General features: G+C 42.7%; 1 protein-coding gene across 1 annotated transcript; it reads left to right on the top strand.

Annotated features, from left to right (window-relative positions):
- LOC107640459 (protein FAR1-RELATED SEQUENCE 5-like) lies at window positions 8,026–20,162 on the top strand. The gene is made up of 3 exons (XM_016343979.1): window positions 8,026–8,483; window positions 8,568–8,971; window positions 19,741–20,162. The coding sequence occupies exons 1-3, from the start codon at window positions 8,026–8,028 to the stop codon at window positions 20,160–20,162; spliced, it is 1,284 nt and encodes a 427-aa protein (XP_016199465.1).

Below are 23,144 nucleotides of genomic sequence, written 5' to 3' on the forward strand. Positions count from 1 at the left end.
GTGAAGGTGTCAAGTGAAAACTTGAGACTGAGCGGTTAAAGTCAAGGTCCAAAGCAAAAGAAGAGTGTGCTTAAGAACCATGGACACCTCTAATTGGAGACTTTAGCAAAGCTGAGTCACAATCTGAAAAGGTTCACCCAGTTATGTGTCTGTGGCATTTATGTATCCAGTGGTAATACTGGAAAACAAAGTGCTTAGGGCCACGGCCAAGACTCATAAAGTAGCTGTGTTCAAGAATCAACATACTGAACTAGGAGAATCAATAACACTATCTGAACTCTGAGTTCCTATAGATGCCAATCATTCTGAACATCAATGGATAAAGTGAGATGCCAAAACTATTCAAGAGGCAAAAAGCTACAAGTCCCGCTCATCTGATTGGAGCTATGTTTCATTGATAGTTTGGAATTTATAGTATATTATCTTCTTTTTTATACTATTTGATTTTCAGTCGCTTGGGGACAAGCAACAATTTAAGTTTGGGGTTGTGATGAGCGGATAATTTATACGCTTTTTGGCATTATTTTTAGTATATTTTTAGTAGGATCTAGTTACTTTTAGGGATGTTTTTATTAGTTTTTATGTTAAATTCACATTTCTGGACTTTACTATGAGTTTGTGTGTTTTTCTGTGATTTCAGGTATTTTCTGGCTGAAATTGAGGGACTTGAGCAGAAATCAGATTCAGAGGTAGAAGAAGGACTGCTGATGCTGTTGGATTCTGACCTCCCTGCACTCAAAGTAGATTTTCTGGAGCTACAGAACTCAAAATTGCGCGATTCCAATTGCGTTGGAAAGTGGACATCCAGGGCTTTCCAGAAATATATAATAGTCCATACTTTAAATAAGGATTGATGATGCAAAAGAGCGTTGAACGCCAGTTCTATGCTGCAGTCTGGAGTTAAACGCCAGAAACACGTCACGAACCAGAGTTGAACGCCAGAAACACGTTACAAACTGGCGTTCAACTCCATGAATGACCTCTCCACGTGTAAACTTCAAGCTCAGCCCAAGCACACACCAAGTGGGCCCCAGAAGTGGATTTATGCATCAATTACTTACTTTTGTAAACCCTAGTAACTAGTTTAGTATAAATAGGACTTTTTACTATTGTATTTTCATCTTTTGATCATTTTTGAGATCTCTAGACCTCCATGGGAGGCTGGCCACTCGGCCATGCTTACCCTATTTTCACTTATGTATTTTTCAACGGTAGAGTTTCTACACTTCATAGATTAAGGTGTGGAGCTCTGCTGTTCCTCATGATTTAATGCAAAGTACTACTGTTTTTCTATTCAATTCAACTTATTCCGCTTCTAAGATATCTATTCGCACCCAAGAACATGATGAATGTGATGATTATGTGACGCTCATCATCATTCTCACTTATGAACGCGTGCCTGACAAACACTTCTGTTCTACATGCAAACAAGCTAGAATGAGTATCTCTTAGATATCAAATACAAAGGACCGAGTCCGAGATATTAGAATCTTTATGGTATAAGTTAGAACCCATGGATGGCCATTCCTGAGATCCAGAAAGTCTAAACCTTGTCTGTGGTATTCCGAGTAGGATCTGGGAAGGGATGGCTGTGACGAACTTCAAACTCGCGAATGCTGGGCGTAGTGACAGACGCAAAAGGATAGTAAATCCTATTCCAGTATGATCGAGAACCTCCAGATGATTAGCCATGTAGTGACAACGCATTGGACCATTTTCACAAGAGAGGATGGGAAGTAGCCATTGACAACGGTGATGCCCTACATACAGCTTGCCATGGAAAGGAGTAGGATTGATTGGATGAAGACAGCAGGAAAGCAGAGGTTCAGAGGAATGAAAGCATCTCTATACACTTATCTGAAATTCTCACCAATGAATTACATAAGTATTTCTATCTTTATTTTCTATTTATTTATAATTTATTTTCGAAAACTCCATAACTATTTGATATCTGCCTGACTGAGATTTACAAGGTGACCATAGCTTGCTTCATACCAACAATCTCCGTGGGATCGACCCTTACTCACGTAAGGTTTTATTACTTGGATGATCCAGTGCACTTGCTGGTTAGTTGTGCGAAGTTGTGAAGTCATGTTTGGACCATGGTATTGTGCACCAGTTATTGGCGCCATTGCCAGGGAGAGAACGAACAACAAATTTTACAACCTCAGGGATCACAATTTCATGCACCAGTGAGATTCTTAGCTTGGTAGCTCCCTTCTATTTGTGAGGTGACTACTTGTAAATCACTGAAGATGGTAAGCTTTTGAACTCCTACCTCCCTAGCCAGCCTTAAACCAGCCAGTAGTGCCTCGTATTCAGCTTGGTTATTTGAGGTAGGAAACTCAAATTTTAAGGAGAGCTCAATTTGGGTCCCCTGGTCACTCTCTATAATTACGCTTGTGCCACTCCTGGTTTTGTTTGAGGAGCCATCTACATATAGATTCCATTCTATGGGGGTACCTGGGGTGTTAGTGTATTCTGTAATAAAGTCGGCCAGGTACTATGATTTAATAACTGTCCGAGCTTCATATTTGAGGTCGAATTTGGATAACTTGACTGCCCACTGTAAGATTCTTCCAGCTAAGTCTGTTTTCTGTAAGATGACTTTTATGGGCTGGTTGGTCTGAACTCTGATAGTGTGAGCTTGAAAGTATGGGCGGAGTCATCGAGAAGTGAGTTAGGGTGTAGGCGAATTTTTCTATCTTTTGATAGTTTAGTTTGGCCCTTGTAGAGCCTTGCTGATGAAGTAAATGGGCTGTTGCTCACTCTCATCTTCTCTGACTAGTGCTAAGGCTATTGCCCGATTTTCTACGGCGAGATATAATATGAGTTCTTCACTTTTCTGTGGTCGGGTAAGGATGGGTGGTTGCCCCAAAAATTTATTGAAATCTTGGAAGGCTTGTTCGCACTCTGGAGTCCATTCAAACCTCTTTCCCGAGAGATCTTATAGCTGATCCGGCTAGAAATCTGGATAGGGCTGCTAGTCTTCCGTTGAGCTGTTGTACCTCTTTGACGCAGGTCAGACTTTTCATGTTGAGTATAGCCTGGCATTTATCTGGGTTCACCTCAATTCCTCTTTGGGTGAGTATGAAGCCCAAGAATTTGCTAGCTTTTACCGCGAAGGTGCACTTTGCGGGGTTAAGTCGCATCCCATGCTTTCTTATGGTGTTGAACACTTTGGTGAGGTCGGATAACAACGATTCCTCACTTTGTGTTTTTACCAGCATGTCGTCTATATAAACCTCCATTAGTTTTCCAATATGATCGGCGAAAACCTTATTCATTAATCTCTGGTATGTAGCTCCTGCGTTTTTGAGTCCGAAGGGCATAACTACATAGTAGTAGTTTGCTTTTGGGGTTAGGAACGAGGTCTTTTCTTGGTCGGGTGGATACATTGGAATTTGGTTGTATCCTGCATAAGCATCCATAAAGGAGAGGTATTTATATTCGGAAGAGGCATCCACTAGGGTTTTTATACTTGGGAGCGGGTAGGGGTCTTTTGGGCAGGCCTTATTGAGGTTGGTGTAATCGGTACACATCCGCCACTTTCCATTTGACTTCTTTACCAAGACGACGTTGGCTAGCCACAATGGGTACTCGACCTCCCTTATGAACCCTGCCTCGAGTAAGGCTTGTACTTGCTCTTCCATAGCTTGGGATCTTTCTGGGCCAAGCTTCCTACACTTCTGTTGCACTGGCCGAGATCCAGGATAAATTGCCAGTTTATGGCACATTAGCTCGGGATCTATGCCGGGCATGTCTGCGCATTCCATACAAAGAGATCGGCATTATCCTTTAGGAACTGTATCAGTTGCTCCTTTAAGTCTCCCTTTAAGGTTGCCCCTATATTTGATATTTTATCCCAAGCATCCCCGATCTGGACTTCTTCGGTTTCACCTTCAGGTTGTGGACGAAGTTCTTTACGAGCTCGAATTCCCCCGAGTTCGATGGTATTGGTTTCTTTTCCTCCGGGGTTNNNGAGTTTTTTTTGTCTCCTTTTATGGTGGCGATCCCTTCTGGGGTTAGGAACTTCATGCAGAGATGTGGAGTGGAGACCACCGCGATGAGCTGGTTTAGCATTGTTCGACCTATTAGGGCATTTTAAGCTGAGCTTACGTCAACTACGATGTAGTATATGCTTAGCGTCCTAGATCGATCTCCTTTTCCAAAGGTTGTGTGGAGTGGGATGTACCCGAGTAGCTGAATTGGGGCATCTCCGAGCCCGAATAGGCTATTCGGATATGCTCTAAGCTCCTTTTCTTGTAGTCCGAGCTTGTCAAAGGCAGATTTGAACAGTATATCTGCCGAGCTTCCTTGGTCGACCAACGTACGGTGGAAGTTGGCATTAGCTAATACAATTGTAATGACTACTGGGTCGTCATGTCCAGAGATTATGCTCGCGGCGTTTTCTTGAGTGAAGGTGATAGTGGGGAGGTCAGGTGACTTAGCGTAGTCTCCGACGGGGTACACCTCTTTAAGGTGCCTTTTACGAGATGACTTGGAGATCTCTCCTCCTGCGAATCCTCGTTGATCATATGAATGTGTCTTTCAAGGGTGTGAGGGGGATATTCAGTTCGTCCGCCCTCTTCGTCCCTTCTTCGCTTTTTTGGTTCGTCCCTTGTATTGGCAAGGAAATGATCTAATCTGCCCTCTCGGGCTAGCTTTTCTATGATGTTCTTCAAGTCATAGCATTCATTGGTAGAGTGTCCGTAGATTCGGTGGTATTCGCAATACTCCGTCTGACTTCCTCCTCTTTTGTGTTTAATCGGACGAGGGGGTGGGATCTTTTCTGTGTTTCATATCTCTCTGTAGACATCCACAAGGGACACCCAAAGAGGGGTGTAGTTGTGGTACTTTCTAGGTTTCTCTGTGGGTTGATCTTCTTTCTTTTTGGATTCTTTTTCCTTGTCCTGAGGTGGGTAGGAGAATCCAGTTTTTAAGCTATCTCCCAATCGGGAGTTCTCCTCCATATTGATTTATTTTTTCGCCCTTTCTTGAACCTCGTTTAGAGATGTTGGGTGCTTCTTGGATATTGAGTGGCTAAAAGGTCCTTCTCTTAGGCCGTTGATGAGTCCCATGATAGCCACTTCTGTTGGAAGATTTTGTATGTTAAGGCATGCTTTGTTGAATCTCTCCATGTAGCTACGGAGGCTTTCCTGATCTCCTTGTTTGATTGCCAGCAAGCTTTGAGCATGCTTGGCTCTATCCTTCTGGATGGAGAACCTGGCGAGAAACTTTTTGGCAAGGTCGTCAAAGCTTGTAATTGATCTTGGAGGCAAGCTGTCGAACCACTTTATCGCCATTTTAGTTAGAGTAGTTGGGAAAGCTTTGCATCGTATGGTGTCTGAGGCATCTGAGAGATACATCCTGCTTCTGAAATTGCTGAGATAATAGCTTGGATCAGATGTACCGCCGTATGGGGTCATGTCAGGAGCTTTGAAGTCTTTTGGGACTTTAGCTTTCATGATTTCTTTGGTGAATGGGTCTTGGTCCTTGTGGGGGCTATCTTCATGACTGGATTGAATGGTATTTGTTTTGAGGTCGGCCTTGAGGTTTAGGAGCTTGTCCTCTAGCTCACGGTGCCTTCTTGTTTCTCTCCAGAGGTCTCTTTCGGCTTCCCGCTGATGCTCGGCCTCTTGTTCGAGCTGTTTGAGACGATCCTGCTGTTCACGGAGGGCATCTAAGATTTTTGTGTACGGAGACTACTTGTCTCCCTTGGGTTGAGGCATATCCTTTGATGTGGCATCCATGTTTTTAAGTGGAGTTCTTTCTTCCAAACTGGAGTTGTGATCATTGTCAAGGTTGTCTGCTATGATGATGGAATGACTTCCAGGTTCTCTGGCAACGACGCCAATGTTCCGAGGGTTATCTGAAACTGAAGGTCAATCTCGGACGAGATCTTCTATGCTGGTCGGTGCTGCTGTGCTCGACCTGGTAGAGTTGGAGATGGTGTTGATCCTTCATAACCGGAGGGTGGTGGTACCTGCAAGAGACTCCGATACTTAAGTTAGCATGTGCTTTAGGCAAGTTTTTGTGTAGAATCAGAGTATGAGTTATACCTGGGTGCTCCAGTGTATTTATAGTAGTGTGGAGTGACCTTTCTGGAGATAAGTTAGTTATCTTATCTTATCTTTGAGCGAAGTCACCTTATCTTTCAGGCCAGCCACCTTTAGAGTGGGCTGCGCCCTTTTGTTTGGGCCCCTATGGTGATTTGGCCGACCTCTATAAGGAGAGGTCAGTTGCGAGCCAACCTTTACGAGAGGTCGGTCGCTTTGATGTCATCCAACCAGGGTAATACAGCTCGGTCCATGGTATGAACAGTTAGCTTCTTTCATATTTGAGCCCTATGATTCACAATAGTGCCGCTTTTGTCATGTCTAGTCCTTCAAAACTATGTTTCACCACAATAGTTGTTTCTTCTGTTTATTCATCTTCTTCTTCTTCTATTTTAATGGTCAATTTAGGATGGTTATTTTAGTAGGTATGCGGATGGTTATTTTAATTTTTATATAGATGATTATTTTGATTGGATTGGGTTTAGTTATATATAATTAAAATGTTAGATGTTCAATTCATTAGGTATGCGGATGATTATTTTTATTCTTAAGTGGATGGTTATTTTTACTAAAGGTGAGTGGCGTGTGGCAAATCAAGTAGCGACAGTAAAATGGGATGATTATTGATGAAGGTGAGGTGGTCGCCGGTTGAAAAAGAAGAGAGTATTGGAGTGAAATGCTTTAATAAATTAGAATTTCAGATGGTTATTTTTGAAATAACTAACTGGATTTTTTAAAAATTTGAAATTGGAGAATTTAAAATTTGAAATTTGATGTGAAATAACTGAATGAGAGTTTTTGAATTTATTATTTATTTCTATTGGGCTAAATAACCAATCCATTGTACACATTGTCAAGATTTCTCATTCTCTCTCTAACGGGATTCTTCATTTTATGTTTAAAACGTGTTTGTAATAATTATAACCCTTAAAAAAAGGGAAAAGCTCTACATCCATGTAACTTTCACTCCACGCCCCACACTCCCGTTTGTTATACACGTGCCTTTTATAACCTATATAAGGGAATCCTTATTTTGCATTATCAACGTTTCTCAACGTAAACCTTCTCATACAACGTAAACCTCTTTCTTCTTCTTCTTCTTCTTCTTCTTCTTCTTCTTCTTCTTCTTCTTCTTCTTCTTCTTCTTCTTCTTCTTCTTCTCTCCTCTTTCACATTTTTCTTCTCTACATTATGGATTTGGATTGATTCAACGCAATTAGCTTCGCCGTTCATCTTCTTCTTTGTTTTCTTCTTCGATCTGCACTTTTGAATTGAAACAATGAATGAATCAACTTCAAATCAGCTGAATGAGTGTGATTTTGATGATTCTTCTGAAACGCATCAATTTGATGAGGTTTGGATTATTGAATGTTGAATCGAATTTAATGGAATGAAATTTCTATTTTTATTTGAAGTGAATTGAATAGACTGAGGTGATCTACATCTGAATTGAATTGAATTGAATTGATAATATGTAACTGTGAGTAATTGTGAGTGTTAGTAACTGTGAGTAACTCTGAGTAAATTTGAGTAACTTTTCAGTTCGGTAAGTACTAAAGAGGTGGTTCATCACTTTCATGTTTTCGGTTCGGTACGCAGAAAGGAGTCTAACAAAAATTAGACCAATATGTTATGTTTTCTTCCCTAAGCACTATATAATTGTTTCACCGTAATTAAGATTTCGGTTCACCATGCAGACCAGCTGTGTTGTGGACGAAAAATTTGTCCCAAAGGTGGGAATGATTTTCAAGACCCTAGAAGAAGCTAGAAAGTTCTACAAACATTATTCCAAACTTGTTGGTTTTTCCACCAAAATAAAGAACACGACTCGGGATGGAGACAAGATTAAGAATAAACTAATTGTATGCTCTAGAGAGGGGAGGTGGAAATCAAAGATATCTCCAACTTTAAAGACAAATCCTTCAGCTATGGGTTAAATTGTCCGGCCAGAATTTATATACACATAATGAAGGATGTTAGTCTTTGGACAATTTCCAAAGTTGTTTTAAATCACTCACATCCTTGTTGTCCAGACCAGGCTGAGATGCTCAAACAACATAGGGAGCTTAGCATGTTCGTGCGTCGCACCATTGAAACCCACGAGGAAGCTGGAATCAGACCGAGCAAAACTTACCAATCATTTGTGGCAGCAGCTGGCAGCCACTGTGAACTAGGTTTTATAGAAAAAGACGTAAGGAATTACATCACAAGGAAAGTACGGAATATTTTCGAAGAAGACGACGCCAAAAAATTTGGGAAGTACCTAGTTAGAATGAAAGAGAAAAACCAAAATTTCTTCTTTGAGCTCAACCTTGAAGGTGATCACTGCATTAAACATGTATTCTGGGCTGATGCAAGAAGCAGGGCTACATTTGATTATTTTGGAGACGTGGTTTCATTTGACACCACCTATAATACAAATAGGTATTCAGTTCTTTCAAAGATACTTTTGATGTTTAGTGGCTATACATATTTTGGTTCACCATAGTGTGCTTGTTATTTATGCAGGTACAATTTGGTTTTAGGTTCTTTTGTTGGTGTGAATCACCACGGGCAGTCGACACTTCTTGGATGTGCGCTGATGAAAAATGAGGACATTCAATCATTCAAATGGCTATTTGAGTGTTGGCTACGTTGCATGGGAGGGAAGGCACCAAAAGGTATTCTTACCGATCAATGCACATCGATTAAAAGGGCAATTGAGCTATGCATGCCAACAACAATTCACCGCTGGTGTATCTGGCATATCATGAAGAAGATCCCAAGCAAACTAAATAGCTACAAAGGACACATTGATATTGAACAAGAGATGAGCCGTGTTGTTTGGAACTCGTACACAAAAGATGAATTTGACAAAAACTGGAATGATTTCCTCACAAAGTATGGGCTCGGAGGCAACAAGTGGCTTTCAGGTAATTGACATCTCAATTCGAATAATTTTTATGCTTATATATTTTTTTCCCAAAAGCATGCACTATTTTCGGTTCACCACACCTTATAAATTCGGTTCGGTTTGCAGAGTTGTATGAGGATCGGCATATATGGATTTCAGTTTACTTGGATCACCACTTTTGGGCCGGGAAGAAAAGCACACAAAGGAGCGAGAGCATGCATTCATTTTTCAACAAGTTCATCACACAGAATAGCTCCTTGAGACAATTCGTGAAGCAATACGACAATTACCTCACAAGTGGAGAACAAGCAGAGAGAGAATTCGATGCTGTAGATTTTCACACTGTGATACCGTACGCAACAAAATTAGCAATAGAGGCACAGTTTCAGCATGTATATACCCATGAGAAGTTCAGGGAAGTTCAAGGTCAATTTAGAGGTAAAGTGAATTGTATCACAAGATCAATGCATTCTGTTCATACCCTGGGTCGAACTGTCCGACCCGGGATGATTGGTGGCAAAGCGACCGACCTCTTCAGGTCCGACTATCCGACCTCTTCTTAAAGAGATCGGCCAAATCGACAGGAAAAGCCCAGTAAAGGGCCCAAATAGAGGAACACGCCCCAAATCCAAAGGCAGTCCAAGCCTACAGAGATAAAGGTGGTTCCCTTAAAGATAAGCTGACTTCACTCAAGATAAAGATAAGATAAGATAAGATAACTAACTTATCTTATCAGAAAGGTCAGCCCACGCTACTATAAATACACTGGAGCACCCAGGTATAACTCATGCTCTGATTCTACAATAAACCTACTTAATACCCATGCTAACTTAAGCATCAGAGTCTCTTGCAGGTACCCCCACCCTCCGGTGACGAAGGATCAGCAGTGCAGCCAGTCCAACAAGTCGGACACGACAGCTCTGGCCGCCATCCACCAGCTGGATACCTCATCTCCAACCAGCATAGAAGATCTCGTCCGAGATCGACCTACAGTTTCAGGTAACCCTCGGAACATTGGCACCGTTGCCGGGGAACCTGAAAGTCATCCCAATACCATGGCGGACGGCCATGACAACGACCACAATTCAGATCTGGAAAACAGAACATCGCACAAGAACACGGACACCACGCTAAAGGATACTCCGGAATCCAACGGAGACAAAGACTCATCAAATCCAGGGATCATAGACGCACTTCAAGACCGTTTAAAGCAACTCGAGAAAGAAACTCAACAACAACGAGAGGTCGGAAAGGATCTACAAAGAGAGATACGGCGACGTCGAGAATTGGAAGACAAGTTACAGCAATTAGAAGCCGATCTCAAATTAAAAGCCCCTCGGGTTACTCCTGAGGAAAGCTCACGCAAAGAGCAGGATCCATTCACCAGGGAAATTATGAAAACCAAAATTCCAAAAGACTTCAAACTCCCGGATATGATTTTGTACGACGGCACCACTGATCCCAACCATCATCTCAGCAATTTCAGAAGCAGAATGTACCTTACCGATGCCTCAGATGCCGTTCGCTGCAAAGCCTTTCCAACAATCCTCACGAAGACGGCGATCAGATGGTTCGACAGCTTACCTCCCAAGTCCATCTCAAACTTCGACGATCTAGCCGGAAAGTTCCTCGCCAGATTCTCCATCCAGAAAGATAAAGCTAAACACGCCCCTAGTCTACTAGGGATCAAGCAAGGAGATCGGGAGAGCCTCCGCAGCTACATGGAAAGATTCAACAAAACATGCATGGACATACAAAGCTTATCCACAGAGGCCGCCATCATGGGACTTATCAACGGCCTACGAGAGGGACCTTTCAGCCAGTCTATATAAAAAAAGTACCCGACCTCCTTAGACGAAGTGCAGGAACGGGCAGAAAAATACATCAACATGGAAAAAAACGCTCGGTTAGGAGAGACCTCAAAATCGGGGGCCTCCTACCGTGACAAAGACAAGGAATCTAAACGAAAAGAAGACCGACAAGGGGAGAAAATTAAAAAATACCATAATTATACTCCCCTCAGAGCATCCCTAGTCGAAATATACAAAGAGGTCTGCCATACAGAAAAAATTCCCCCAGCAAGGCCCCTCAAAGGAAAAAGGGGAGGAGGAAATCGGAAGGAATATTGTGAATATCATAGGGTCAGAGGACACGCCACCAACGAATGCTTCGACTTAAAAAATATCATAGAAAAATTGGTAAGGGAAAGAAAATTAGATCGATTCCTGGCCACCCGAGATGATGATCAAAGAAAAAGACAAAGGGATGAAGATACCGAGCGAACAGAACGATCACCTCGGACACCAGAAAGACATGTCCACATGATACATGGCGGATTCGCAGCAGGAGGGATCTCCAAATCTTCCCGCAAAAGGTATCTCAAAGAAGTATATCATGTCGAAGGAGAGGAGGAAGCACTCAACATCCCAGCGATAACATTTACTAAGGAGGACGCGTCCGGCATCATCACAGGACACGACGATCCCATGGTCATCACCATCATATTGGCAAACGCCAACCTACACCGCACCTTAATAGACCAAGGGAGTTCTGCCGACATCTTATTCAAGACAGCCTTTGACAAACTCGGCTTAGAAGAAAAAGAGCTTAAGGCATATCCAAACAGTCTGTTTGGGTTAGGAGATACCCCGGTTCGACCACTAGGATATATATCACTACATTCAACCTTCGGAAAAGGAGACCAATCCAGGACCTTCAAAATAGACTACATCGTAGTCGATGTAAGTTTAGCTTACAATACTCTCATAGGTCGGACAACACTCAACCAACTCGGTGCAATAGTCTCGACCCCACACCTATGTATGAAGTTCCCAACTCCAAAAGGGATAGCCACGATAAAAGCTGACCAAAAGATGGCACGTCGCTGTTATAACGAAAGCCTAAACCTCAGAGGTAAAGGAGAAGAGTTCCACGCAATCGAGTTGGGCGGAGTCCAACGACGAGAAGATCTTCGCCCCCAACCAGAGGGCGAGATAGAAAAAATTCAGATCGGGGACACCTCGGAAAAAATAACTAATATCGGCACAATCCTCAAAGGAGATTTAAAAGAATTGCTAATACAATTCTTACGAGATAATGTCGACCTCTTTGCATGGAAAGCCGCGGACATGCCAGGCATAGACCCTAAGCTAATGTGCCACAAGTTGGTGGTCTACCCAGGATCTCGACCGGTACAGCAGAGATGAAGAAAGCTTGGGCCAAAGCGATCCCAGGCTGTGGAAGAGCAAGTACAGGCACTACTGGAAGCCGGATTTATAAGAGAAGTGAAATACCCGCTATGGCTAGCCAACGTCGTCTTGGTGAAAAAATCGAATGGGAAGTGGCGAATGTGCACCGATTACACCGATCTCAACAAAGCTTGTCCAAAAGATCCATACCCACTCCCAAGTATTGACGCCCTGGTAGATGCTTCCTCTGGATATAAATATCTCTCGTTTATGGACGCATACTCAGGATACAACCAAATCCCTATGTACCCACCAGATCAGGAAAATACCTCGTTCTTAACACCAAAGGCAAACTACTGCTACATCGTGATGCCTTTCAGTCTCAAGAACGCAGGAGCTACGTATCAATGGCTAATGAATAAAGTCTTCTCAGATCATATCGGAAAAATTATGGAAGTTTATGTGGACGACATGTTGATAAAAACACAAACCAAAGATACATTATTATCCGACTTGGCTCAAGTGTTTGACACCATAAGGAAACACAACATGCGACTCAATCCCGCAAAATGTACCTTTGCAGTAGAAGCAGATAAATTCTTAGGTTTCATGCTCACACAAAGGGGAATTGAAGCAAATCCAGACAAATGTCGAGCCATACTCAACATGAAGACCCCAACCAGTGTCAAAGAAGTACAACAATTCAATGGGAGATTGGCAGCCCTATCCCGATTCTTAGCAGGAGCTGCGATAAGATCTCTCTCCTTCTATCCCACTCTAAAAAAGGGAAAACAGTTCGAATGGACGACAGAATGTGAGCAAGCCTTCAAAGACTTCAAGGAATTCTTAGGACGGCCACCTATCCTATCTCGACCACGAGAAGGAGAACCGCTCATATTATATCTCGCAGTAGGGAGTCGGGCAATAGCCTCAACACTAGTCAGAGAAGATGAAAATGGGCAACAACCCGTCTACTTCATTAGCAAGGCACTACAGGGATCCGAGCTGAACTACCAGAAAATAGAAAAATTTGCCTATACTCTTATCCTAACATATCGACGACTCCGCTCGTACTTCCAGGCTCACACCATTAAGGTTCGAACTAATCAGCCCATAAAAGGAATATTGCAGAAAATAGATCTAGCAGGCAGAATTTTACAATGGGCAGTCGAGTTGTCAGAGTTTGATCACCAATATGAAGCTCGAACGGCCATCAAATCACAGTATCTGGCCGATTTTATTGCAGAATTCACAGATGCCCTAGAAACCCCACAGAATGGAATCTTTACGTGGACGGTTATTCAAATAAAACTGGAAGTGGTGCGGGCGTGATAATAGAAAGCAACCAAGGAACCCAAGTTGAGCTCTCCCTCAAGTTCGGGTTCCCCGCCTCAAACAACCAGGTGGAATATGAAGCGTTATTAGCTGGTTTGAAGCCAGCTAAAGAGGTCGGAGCTCAAAAACTCAACATTTACAGCGATTCACAAGTGGTCACATCACAAATAACAGGGAGCTACCAAGCCAAAGATCCCACCATGAAAAAGTATTTGGATAAAACCAAGGAACAGCTCGAACAAGTTGGGGAGTATAAGATCTGCCACATACCCCGTGAACAAAATGCCCGAGCTGACGCACTCTCAAAACTAGCTAGCACCAAACCAGGGGGTAACAATAGAAGCCTCATCCAGGAAATGTTGCAGAACCCGTCAATCTCGGAAGAGGAAAAAGTCCTGACCATAACAAGTCAGGACCAAGGATGGATGACCCCTATAGCCAACTACCTCAGAACAGGAACGCTCCCCACAGAAGAAAATGAGGCAAAGAGGTTAAAAAGGGAGGCACAGTACTACACCATCATAAACAATTATAGAAACATTGTCACAAGGTTCGGGGTTCCATATTCAATAACCACAGACAATGGCACCCAATTCACAGATGCAGGCTTCAGAAAACTAGTAGCCGACTTGAATATAAAGCACCAGTACACCTCCGTCGAACATCCACAAGTCAATGGGCAGGCCGAAGCTGCTAACAAAGTCATATTGGCCGGATTAAAACGGAGATTACAGGATGCAAAGGGAGCCTGGGCAGAAGAGCTTCCACAGGTCCTATGGGCATATCGAACAACGCCACATTCCACCACGAAGGAATCTCCCTTCCGATTAGCATACGAAATAGAGGCAATGATCCCAGTGGAAATTGAGGAAGGGTCGCCTAGAGTAATTCACTAAAATGAGGAAATAAACTCCCAACTCCAGAGAGAAGAGCTCGACTTGCTACCCAAAATCCAGGAAAGAGCTCGGATCAGGGAAGAAGCTCTAAAGCGCCGAATGGCTTCCAGATATAATCAAAAGGTAGTACCAAGAAGTTTCGCAGAGAATGATCTCATCCTAATCCGAAATGATATCGGAACAACTCGACTAGGAGAAGGAAAGCTGGCAGCAAACTGGAAAGGACCCTACCGAGTTGTAGAAGTACTTGGGAAGGGCTACTACAGACTGTCTGAACTCGATGGGTGAGAGCTTCCCAGGTCATGGCACGCCTGTAACCTAAGAAGGTACTACAGTTAGAAGAGATAAAAGATCTCATCATTGGATGCACTCTTTTTCCTGAAAAGGTTTTTTAATGAGGCACCAAGTTGAGACTCAGACAATCCCATATGTATATATTTGCACTTTTATTTTAAATAAAGTACATTTTAGATGTTCTACAAAGATTTCAAGACGCATTAATCTGAAGCATTCATCGTCCGATTATAAAGCGACAGATCGGCAGAAAGTGAAAAACAATTTCACTGCACGATCACGATAACAACAAATCGTCCGATAAAGGTGAAAACGCGATTCACCCAAAGGACGATCTAGAGATGACAACCACTTTCTACAAATCGGCAAAGATGAACACAGAATAATGTAAGAAGTTATCGAAAGTGATCTAAAAAAGAACCTGACGAGGTCTTACGGATCGCTAAAATAATAACTTAAAGACTGGCCGACGTTGAGAAGTCGGACCAAGTCAACCCAAGTTATAAGTAAACCCTGGAAAAAGGTCTGGCCAACCCTATTAAAGAGGATTACTTTAACTTAGAAGGGCTCGACATGACAAAGTCAGCCCAAAATGAAAAGTTATAAAAGTAGTCCCTGAATGAGATCTGACAAAGATCCAAGAAAGAGGACTACAAAAAATAACTTAAAGGAGACCGGTATAACCAAGTCGGACTCCTACTACTAACAAGTTATAAAAAGTAATCCCTGAAAGAGACCGGACAAAGGTCCAAGAAAGAGGATTACAAAAATAACTTAAAGGAGACCGATATAACGAAGTCGGACTCCTACTACTAACAAGTTATAAAAAGTAATCCCTGAAAGAGACCGGACAAAGGTCCAAGAAAGAGGATTACAAAAATAACTTAAAGGAGACCGATATAACGAAGTCGGACTCCTACTACTAACAAGTTATAAAAAAGTAATCCCTGAAAGAGACCTGACAAAGGTCCAAGAAAGAGGATTACAAAAATAACTTAAAGGAGACCGATATAACCAAGTCGGACTCCTACAACTGGAAAGTCATCAAAGTAATCCCTGAAAGAGACCTAACAAAGGTCCAAGAAAGAGGATTACAAAAATAACTTAGAAAGAGGTCGACCTAGCAAAGTCAAACTCCTACAAAAACAAGTTATAAAAGTAATCCCTGAAGGAGACCTAGCAAAGATCCAAGACACAGGATTACGAAAATAGCTTAGAAGGGGACCAACGTTAAGAAAGCATACAAAGCAAAGAAAACCAAAGAAACAAGTTGGACCTACAACCACAAAGGATTCAAGCTACAAAGTATAAAGCAAACCAAAAAAGGTTAAGCCGCAAGGTTCCAATATTCACAGAAAAAGAGATACCAAGTCAAGCACAAAAAGCCTGATATCATCCACAAGGTTATAAAAGCCTCGGAGGCCACTAAAACCTATCTTAAAAAAGCTAAAGCGAGCTACCTTTTGTTTTTTTTTAAAAAAAACAAAAGTTGCTAGGCAAGCAACAGAAAAGTATCAGCAGTTAAACAAAACATAAAGAGTTAAAAAAAAGCCCACAAGCCGGGCTAACTACATATCCAGAATAAAGTAAAAGCTAAGGGTCAGAAGACTTTTTAGTAGCATCAGCCCGAGGAGACGGAGGGCGAGTCTAGAGAGGAACGGCATCTACAGTACCGTCATCCCGGTTCAAGATCTGGCAGTCGGGATCAGAAGCGGGAGGACCAACCTCGGCAGGGATAGCAGAAGTCGACACCTTGGTAGAGGCTACAGGGGGAGGATCGACATCATCCTCATCCTCGTCATCAGGGACAACCTTGCCATCCCTGACAACGTTCTCCAAGCTAAAGAGGGTCAGGTCGGCCTCGGGAGCAATAACCCGAACTTGTTCCTTCAGGTTCTCATAAGCAACAGTTATACTGCCAACAAGATGACCTTGGAGTTCGAAATAATTAGCCCGGGCATTCTCCAACTCTTCTCTCAGACGTAACACCTCCCGGTAAGACGTCACATAACTGTCCTTATGTCGCATAGCCGTGTCCTCGGCTAGTCTCAGAGAACCAGCCAGGGAAGTGGAACTAGCCTTTTCATTCTCCAAGTCTTTCTCCAACTTGGCCACCCTTACTTCAAGCTCCTCCTTCAAGCCCTTCATCCGATCAAACTCCTGTTTGGCCTCCTCCATAAAAGCTTTAGTGGCATGGAGAGGAAGACTTTGAGCAGTTCGATATAGGGCTGCCCCCATGTGTGCCAACTTGATACCACTCCGGGTGATATAATCAAAATGATGAAGAAGCAACACGTCGTCCATAGAAAGAGCACCATAAGGGCCGATTTATTGATCTACAAACTCAACCGCATCAAAGTCAGGGGCATCAAGGTTGAAAGGCTCAATTGTTTTTTGCTTTTTACTAGGAGGGGCACCGGAAGCTGCAACAGAAGATTGTGGAGGATCGACCAGACAGACCCGAGGAGTAGGAATTGCCTTCCTCAGCCCGGGAGAACTCGATATAGGAGGTTTAACTGGAGGCTGAGAAGATCCCTCTCCGGCCGCCTTGGCCGAGATGTTTAAAGCAGTGGTTGCCTTCTTCGCCTTCTTATAGGCCCTCATAGAATCATTATTCTTCGACATCTCTGAAAAACACAAAAATCAAAGACAAGTTACAACAACAGGAGAAGCAAATCTCGGGAGCAAGTATAAAAACAAATCAGACAGTACCCAAAGCAGCCCGAACCAAAGATGGATCACTCAAAAATCTCTTCGTGTCAAGATGGGGAGGCTTCCCCCACAAATCTTCAAGAACAACTACAAAGGCCCGCTCAACCTCACTAAGCATTTCCCATGTGTAACGTGGCACTCTTAAATTCTTTTGCCACTCCAGAGGAAAAGCAGGCTCATCATTTTCATCAAGAAAAAAGGGGCAAACCCCCTCAATGGCACGAACTCGGAAGAAATAGTTCTTAAAATCTTTAAAAGACTCATCATACATGGCAAAAACTTTATGCCCCTGGGCCGACCTGAAAGAAACCCAGGAAGCTTTCTTTTTGGAGGAACCTCTAGGTTTGGCCAAGACAAAAAGATAAAGGAAAAGAGTTTCAGAAGGTGTTATGTCCAACTCCTGAAAAAGAAGTTGAAATATTTTGATAAAACCCCAGGAGTTTGGGTGAAGCTGGGACGGAGCAATATTGCAAGACCACAACAAGTCAGTTTCAAAAGGAGTAAAAGGGAAAGTAACGTTTAATTGGCTGAAGAAGTATTCGTAAGCATAGAAAGAGGGACGCTCCCCCTCGACGGAAGTCGGAAAACAAACTCTCTCATCGGAATCAGGAGCAACAAGCTCATAATCCCCCTCGCGAGCATAGTTATCACAAATCCTATGGCGCTTCCTCAGCTCTGTGCAAAATTCAGCATCCACAATAGAAACACACAACAAAACAAGGGAGTTCAGCCAATCGGACATCCCCTCGGGAACTCTGGAAGACATCTCTACAATGTTATTGCGAGAGGACATGAGGCCAACTAATCCTACAAGTAAGAAAAGAATATGGGATTACTAAAAACATCTCGGACATGGGAGAAAACAACTCAATACGATGCAGGCAAACACACAGAAAAGTAAAACTCCAAGACTCAAACCAAAATCTTGGGGCATCCTTTGGAGGCAGTAAGAAAGCAAGGTTTCCAGAAAAATCTACAGCTCCCACCCCAGCATTTTTCAAACAAGAAAAAGACTTTAAACAGCAAGTAGTGTCAAAAAGAAAAAGTCATCACAATCTATCAGCAAAAGCATTCCAAAATCAAGTACGCCAAGAAGAAACCATCAAAGGTGCGAACTTTTTCAGAATCAGGCAAAGCAACCGTCAAATAAAGTAAGAAACAGATACGAGTTTTTTCTGGATAAACGGCATCAGAACGGAAACAACAAAGAACATGCAAAACCCTAAAAGCATTAAGCAAAGGCAAAAAAGGACCATACAGAAAATGAAGAAACTCCCAGAACACACAACAATAGGGCATAACAAAACAAAAGATCCAAACTTTCTCTAAAGAAAGGGTCAAAATCAAAGCAAAACAAGGAGGATATATGAAACAGGACTAACCTGGAGATGTTGAGAAACTTCGAGGAGAAAGACGAAAGCGCAGAAACAAAAGCTGCCCAAGAAAATCACCAAGCAACACCGCAACGCAAGGAAGCAGAAGAACAAAATGAAAAACAGAGAGCGAAGAGAGCAGAGAAAGAAGTTACGAAAAGGGCGAAGGAGAGAAACCGTTTTTGGGATTTTCAAAATCAAAATGAAAGAGCCAAAGAGAAACAGGGCAATTAATGACAAAATTAATGAAAGCATTAAACCCTTGCACGTTCCCAAAGCGCCGATATAAAAGCGCGCACTTTTAGAGGAAAAACATTCTACATTCAAAAGCTTCTACAAAGGAATCGACAAAATGCTTGAGTTTGGCTTCACTAGAGAAGGACCGAAGTCAAGAACTCGACCTCAAAAAGAAAACCGAGCTCAAGCAGGGGCACTGTTCATACCCTGGGTCAAACTGTCCGACCCGGGATGATTGGTGGCAAAGCGACCGACCTCTTCAGGTCCGACTATCCGACCTCTTCTTAAAGAGATCGGCCAAATCGACAGGAAAAGCCCAGTAAAGGGCCCAAATAGAGGAACACGCCCCAAATCCAAAGGCAGTCCAAGCCTACAGAGATAAAGGCGGTTCCCCTTAAAGATAAGCTGACTTCACTCAAGATAAAGATAAGATAAGATAAGATAACTAACTTATCTTATCAGAAAGGTCAGCCCACGCTACTATAAATACACTGGAGCACCCAGGTATAACTCATGCTCTGATTCTACAATAAACCTGCTTAATACCCATGCTAACTTAAGCATCGGAGTCTCTTGCAGGTACCCCCACCCTCCGGTGATGAAGGATCAGCAGTGCAGCCAGTCCAACAAGTCGGACACGACAGCTCCGACCGCCATCCACCAGCCGGATACGTCATCTCTGACCAGCACAGAAGATCTCGTCCGAGATCGACCTACAGTTTCAGGTAACCCTCGGAACACATTCCACCCTAGGTTTCACAACATATGAAGACATAGAGCAGGTTTCCAACTCCATATTCAACAAGTTTGTCATCACCTATAACGCAGTATCACGAGATGTAAAGTGCCATTGCTTGCTGTTTGAGTCTAGGGGCATATTGTGCTGCCATTCCCTATGCGTTTTAAGCTTTGAGCGAGTGGATAACGTGGCACCAAAATACATATTGGAACGCTGGAGCAAGAACATAAAGAGGAGGCATACATACATCAAGAGCAGTCAAGATGAACCTATACTGGAGCCAAGAAGTAAGAGATTTGACAAATTGGTATTTCGGTCACACAATATATGTGAATTTGCATCCGAGTATGAAGAGTTGATCGGAATTTTGCATCGAGCATTTGACAAGGTCATGGCGGAGATGGAAGAATATCAAGAGAGAAGCAAAGGAGATTAGTGACAAAAATGATTTTGTTTATGAAAAGTAAATAACATTAAATGAATGATACTTGTGATTCAGTAATGAGGAACAGGTTGAGGTTCTGGAGATGCTTTGTCGTCTGAAACTCTGCTTTCCTACTGTCTTCTTCTCCAAACACGCATGGCTTCCTTCCATGGCAGGTTGTATGTTGGTGGATCGCCGTTGTCAATGGGTACCATCCATCCTCTCAGTGAAAATGGTCCAGGCACGGTTTCTGTACGGCTAATCAACTGTCGGATCTCTCGTCTTGGATGAAAATACCAGGCACAGCTACTGCACGGCTAATCATCTGTCGGTTCTCACTCGTGTCGGAATAGGATCTCTCTATCCTTTTGCACACTGTCACTGCACCCAACATTTGTGAGTTTGAAGCTCGTCACAGTCATCCCATTCCAGATCCTACTTGGAATACCACAGACAAGGTTTAGAATTTTCGGATCTCAGGAATGCTGCTAATTGGTTCTAGCCTCTACCATGAAGGTTATAATCTCACAGATTTGAATGCTCTATTGTTAGGAGATGCAAGTCAAACTCGTGGATTAGAAACCCAAGAGATACGCACTCAAGCTGTCGCCCAATGACTATGTTGAGCTCAGATAGAACAGGAGTGGTTGTCAAGCACTCGTTCATAAACTTTGAGAATGATGATGAGTGTCACGGATCATCATATTCTTTATATTGAAGTACGAGTGAGTATCTTAGAACAGAATCAAGCGTGATTGAATAGAAAACAATAGTAATTGCATTAATCCATTGAGACACAGCAGAGCTCCTCACCCCCACCTATGGGGTTTAGAGACTCATATTGTAGAGGATACAATATGAAATGTAAAATGTCATCCGTTGCAAAATGAATCTCTCATAGTAGTTTTTATACTAAACTAGTAACTTAGGTTTACAGAAAATGAGTAACTAAGTGCAGATAGTGCAGAAATCCACTTCCGGGGCCCACTTGGTGAGTGTTTGGGCTGAGATTTCAAGCTTCCACGTGCATGTGCCTCAAATTGGAGTTAAACACCACCCTGGGTACCAAAATGGGTGTTTAACGCCAAGAAGTGTGCCAGTTCTGGCATTTTACGCCAGAAAAGGGTTTCTAGCTGGCGTTTAACGCCAGTTTAGGCCATCAAATCTCGGGCAAAGTATGGACTATTATATATTGTTGGAAAGCCCAGGATGTCTACTTTCTAACGCAATTGATATCGTGCCAATTGGGCTTCTGTAGCTCCAGAAAATCCACTTCGAGTGCAGGAGGCTCAGAATCTAACAGCATCTGCAGTCCTTTCTCAGCCTCTGAATCAGACTTTTGCTCAGATCCCTCGTCTTTTTTTTTATGCAAAATAAATTAAACATGCAGAAATGGAAATAAAACTAATAAACAAGAAAGATCATACCATGGTGGGTTGTCTCCCACCTAGCACTTTTAGTTAAAGTCCTTAACTTGGACATTTGGTGAGCTCCTTGTCATGGTGGCTTGTGCTTGAACTCGTCCAGGAATCCCCACCAATGCTTGCAATTCCAATAGCCTCCGGGATCCCAAACTAGGCGCATCAAGCTTCCAATAAAATTTGAACAAGTGACAAGGCCCCAAGAGTGTTGATTGCTAGAATGAATTCTGGGGTCCCAAATCTTGCTTTTGCACCCGTCTTCGTGTTGATCATCATTGTTCCAATCGGGTGGCAAGCAATCTGAATTCTCAATGAAGTATCCAAATGACTTCCTAGACTCATTCAATCGAGCTCTACACCAACCTTTGCATTTAGACTTTGAGCTCCCAACCATAACGAACCTAGGATTGTGTTGCCAACCACTAACCATTTCCCTCTTACTCTTAAAGCTACAAAGAGCTCTAAGTTGACCATCCGTCTCAAGTAACCCATATTCAAGTGGGAAAGTAAAGGTTAAGGATATGAATTTTACTCACTTGAATGTTGTATTAGATGGTAATGGCTTTGGGGGAGAGGTCTCCAACAACTTTGGCACGGTAATTTCAAGCTCCATTCCCTTGTGCTCTTCCTTGACAACTTCTACCTCTTTGCAAGCTTCTTCAATTCTAACCTCTTCCTCTTGGTAGCTTTCTTCCAATTTAATCTCTTCTTCATTGCTTACTAAGGGCATGGGAGGTTGTGCTTCTTCTTCTTTAATCTCCATGTCAAGTCCAATGGGAGAGGATTCAATTGTAGATAAGAACTCATCAATTATTGAATCTATCTCATGATCAACCTCCTCTAAGTCTTCAACCATGATATACCTTGGAGGTTGTATACCCTCCTCAACATCAAATTCAAACGTCTTGGAAGGAGGCTCTATGACTTAAGTTTCCCATGGAGGTTCCGCATCTCCTAAGTCTTCAACCACTTCCTCTTCTTCTATAATTTCAGCTTTCTCCACTTGCTCTAATACAAAATCGAACTCCTCCTTGATGTATTCCTTCACTAATTCTTTAACTATTCCATCATCTTCAAAGGACTCTACTTTCACATTTTGGGCCTCCTCGTGCTTCTCTTGTTCCGTGTCAATAGCATAATTGGGATCATGTTGCTCTTAGATTGATGCATCCACACGGGATATAAGAGCTTGGAGAGTAGAGGTGAGACTAGTGAGAGTAGAGGTAAATGTGGTTTGAAGCTTTATTTGCCCTTGGCGAATAACACTAAGGGTGTTGTCATCCAGTGGAGGTTAGAGTGGATGGGAGGGTTCGTTATTTTGGAGAAAGGGTTCATAATAGGAAGGTGGTACTTCTTGGTAAGGATATGGAGATGGTGAATATTGAGATGGTGGTTTATGGGAGTAATTGTGTTGGAATGGGGTAGTTCTATGTATGGTTCATATGGTTCGTATGGTGGTTGGTATGTTGGATATAGGTTAGGGTCATATGGAGGTGAATGGTAAAAAGGGGCTTGTGAATGTGGTGGTTTAAAACTATGTTGAGGAGGGGGTTCATAGGTATGTGGTGGTGGT

This window comes from Arachis ipaensis, chromosome B05 (genome assembly GCF_000816755.2).
Source record: "Arachis ipaensis cultivar K30076 chromosome B05, Araip1.1, whole genome shotgun sequence".
Lineage (NCBI taxonomy): Eukaryota > Viridiplantae > Streptophyta > Magnoliopsida > Fabales > Fabaceae > Arachis > Arachis ipaensis.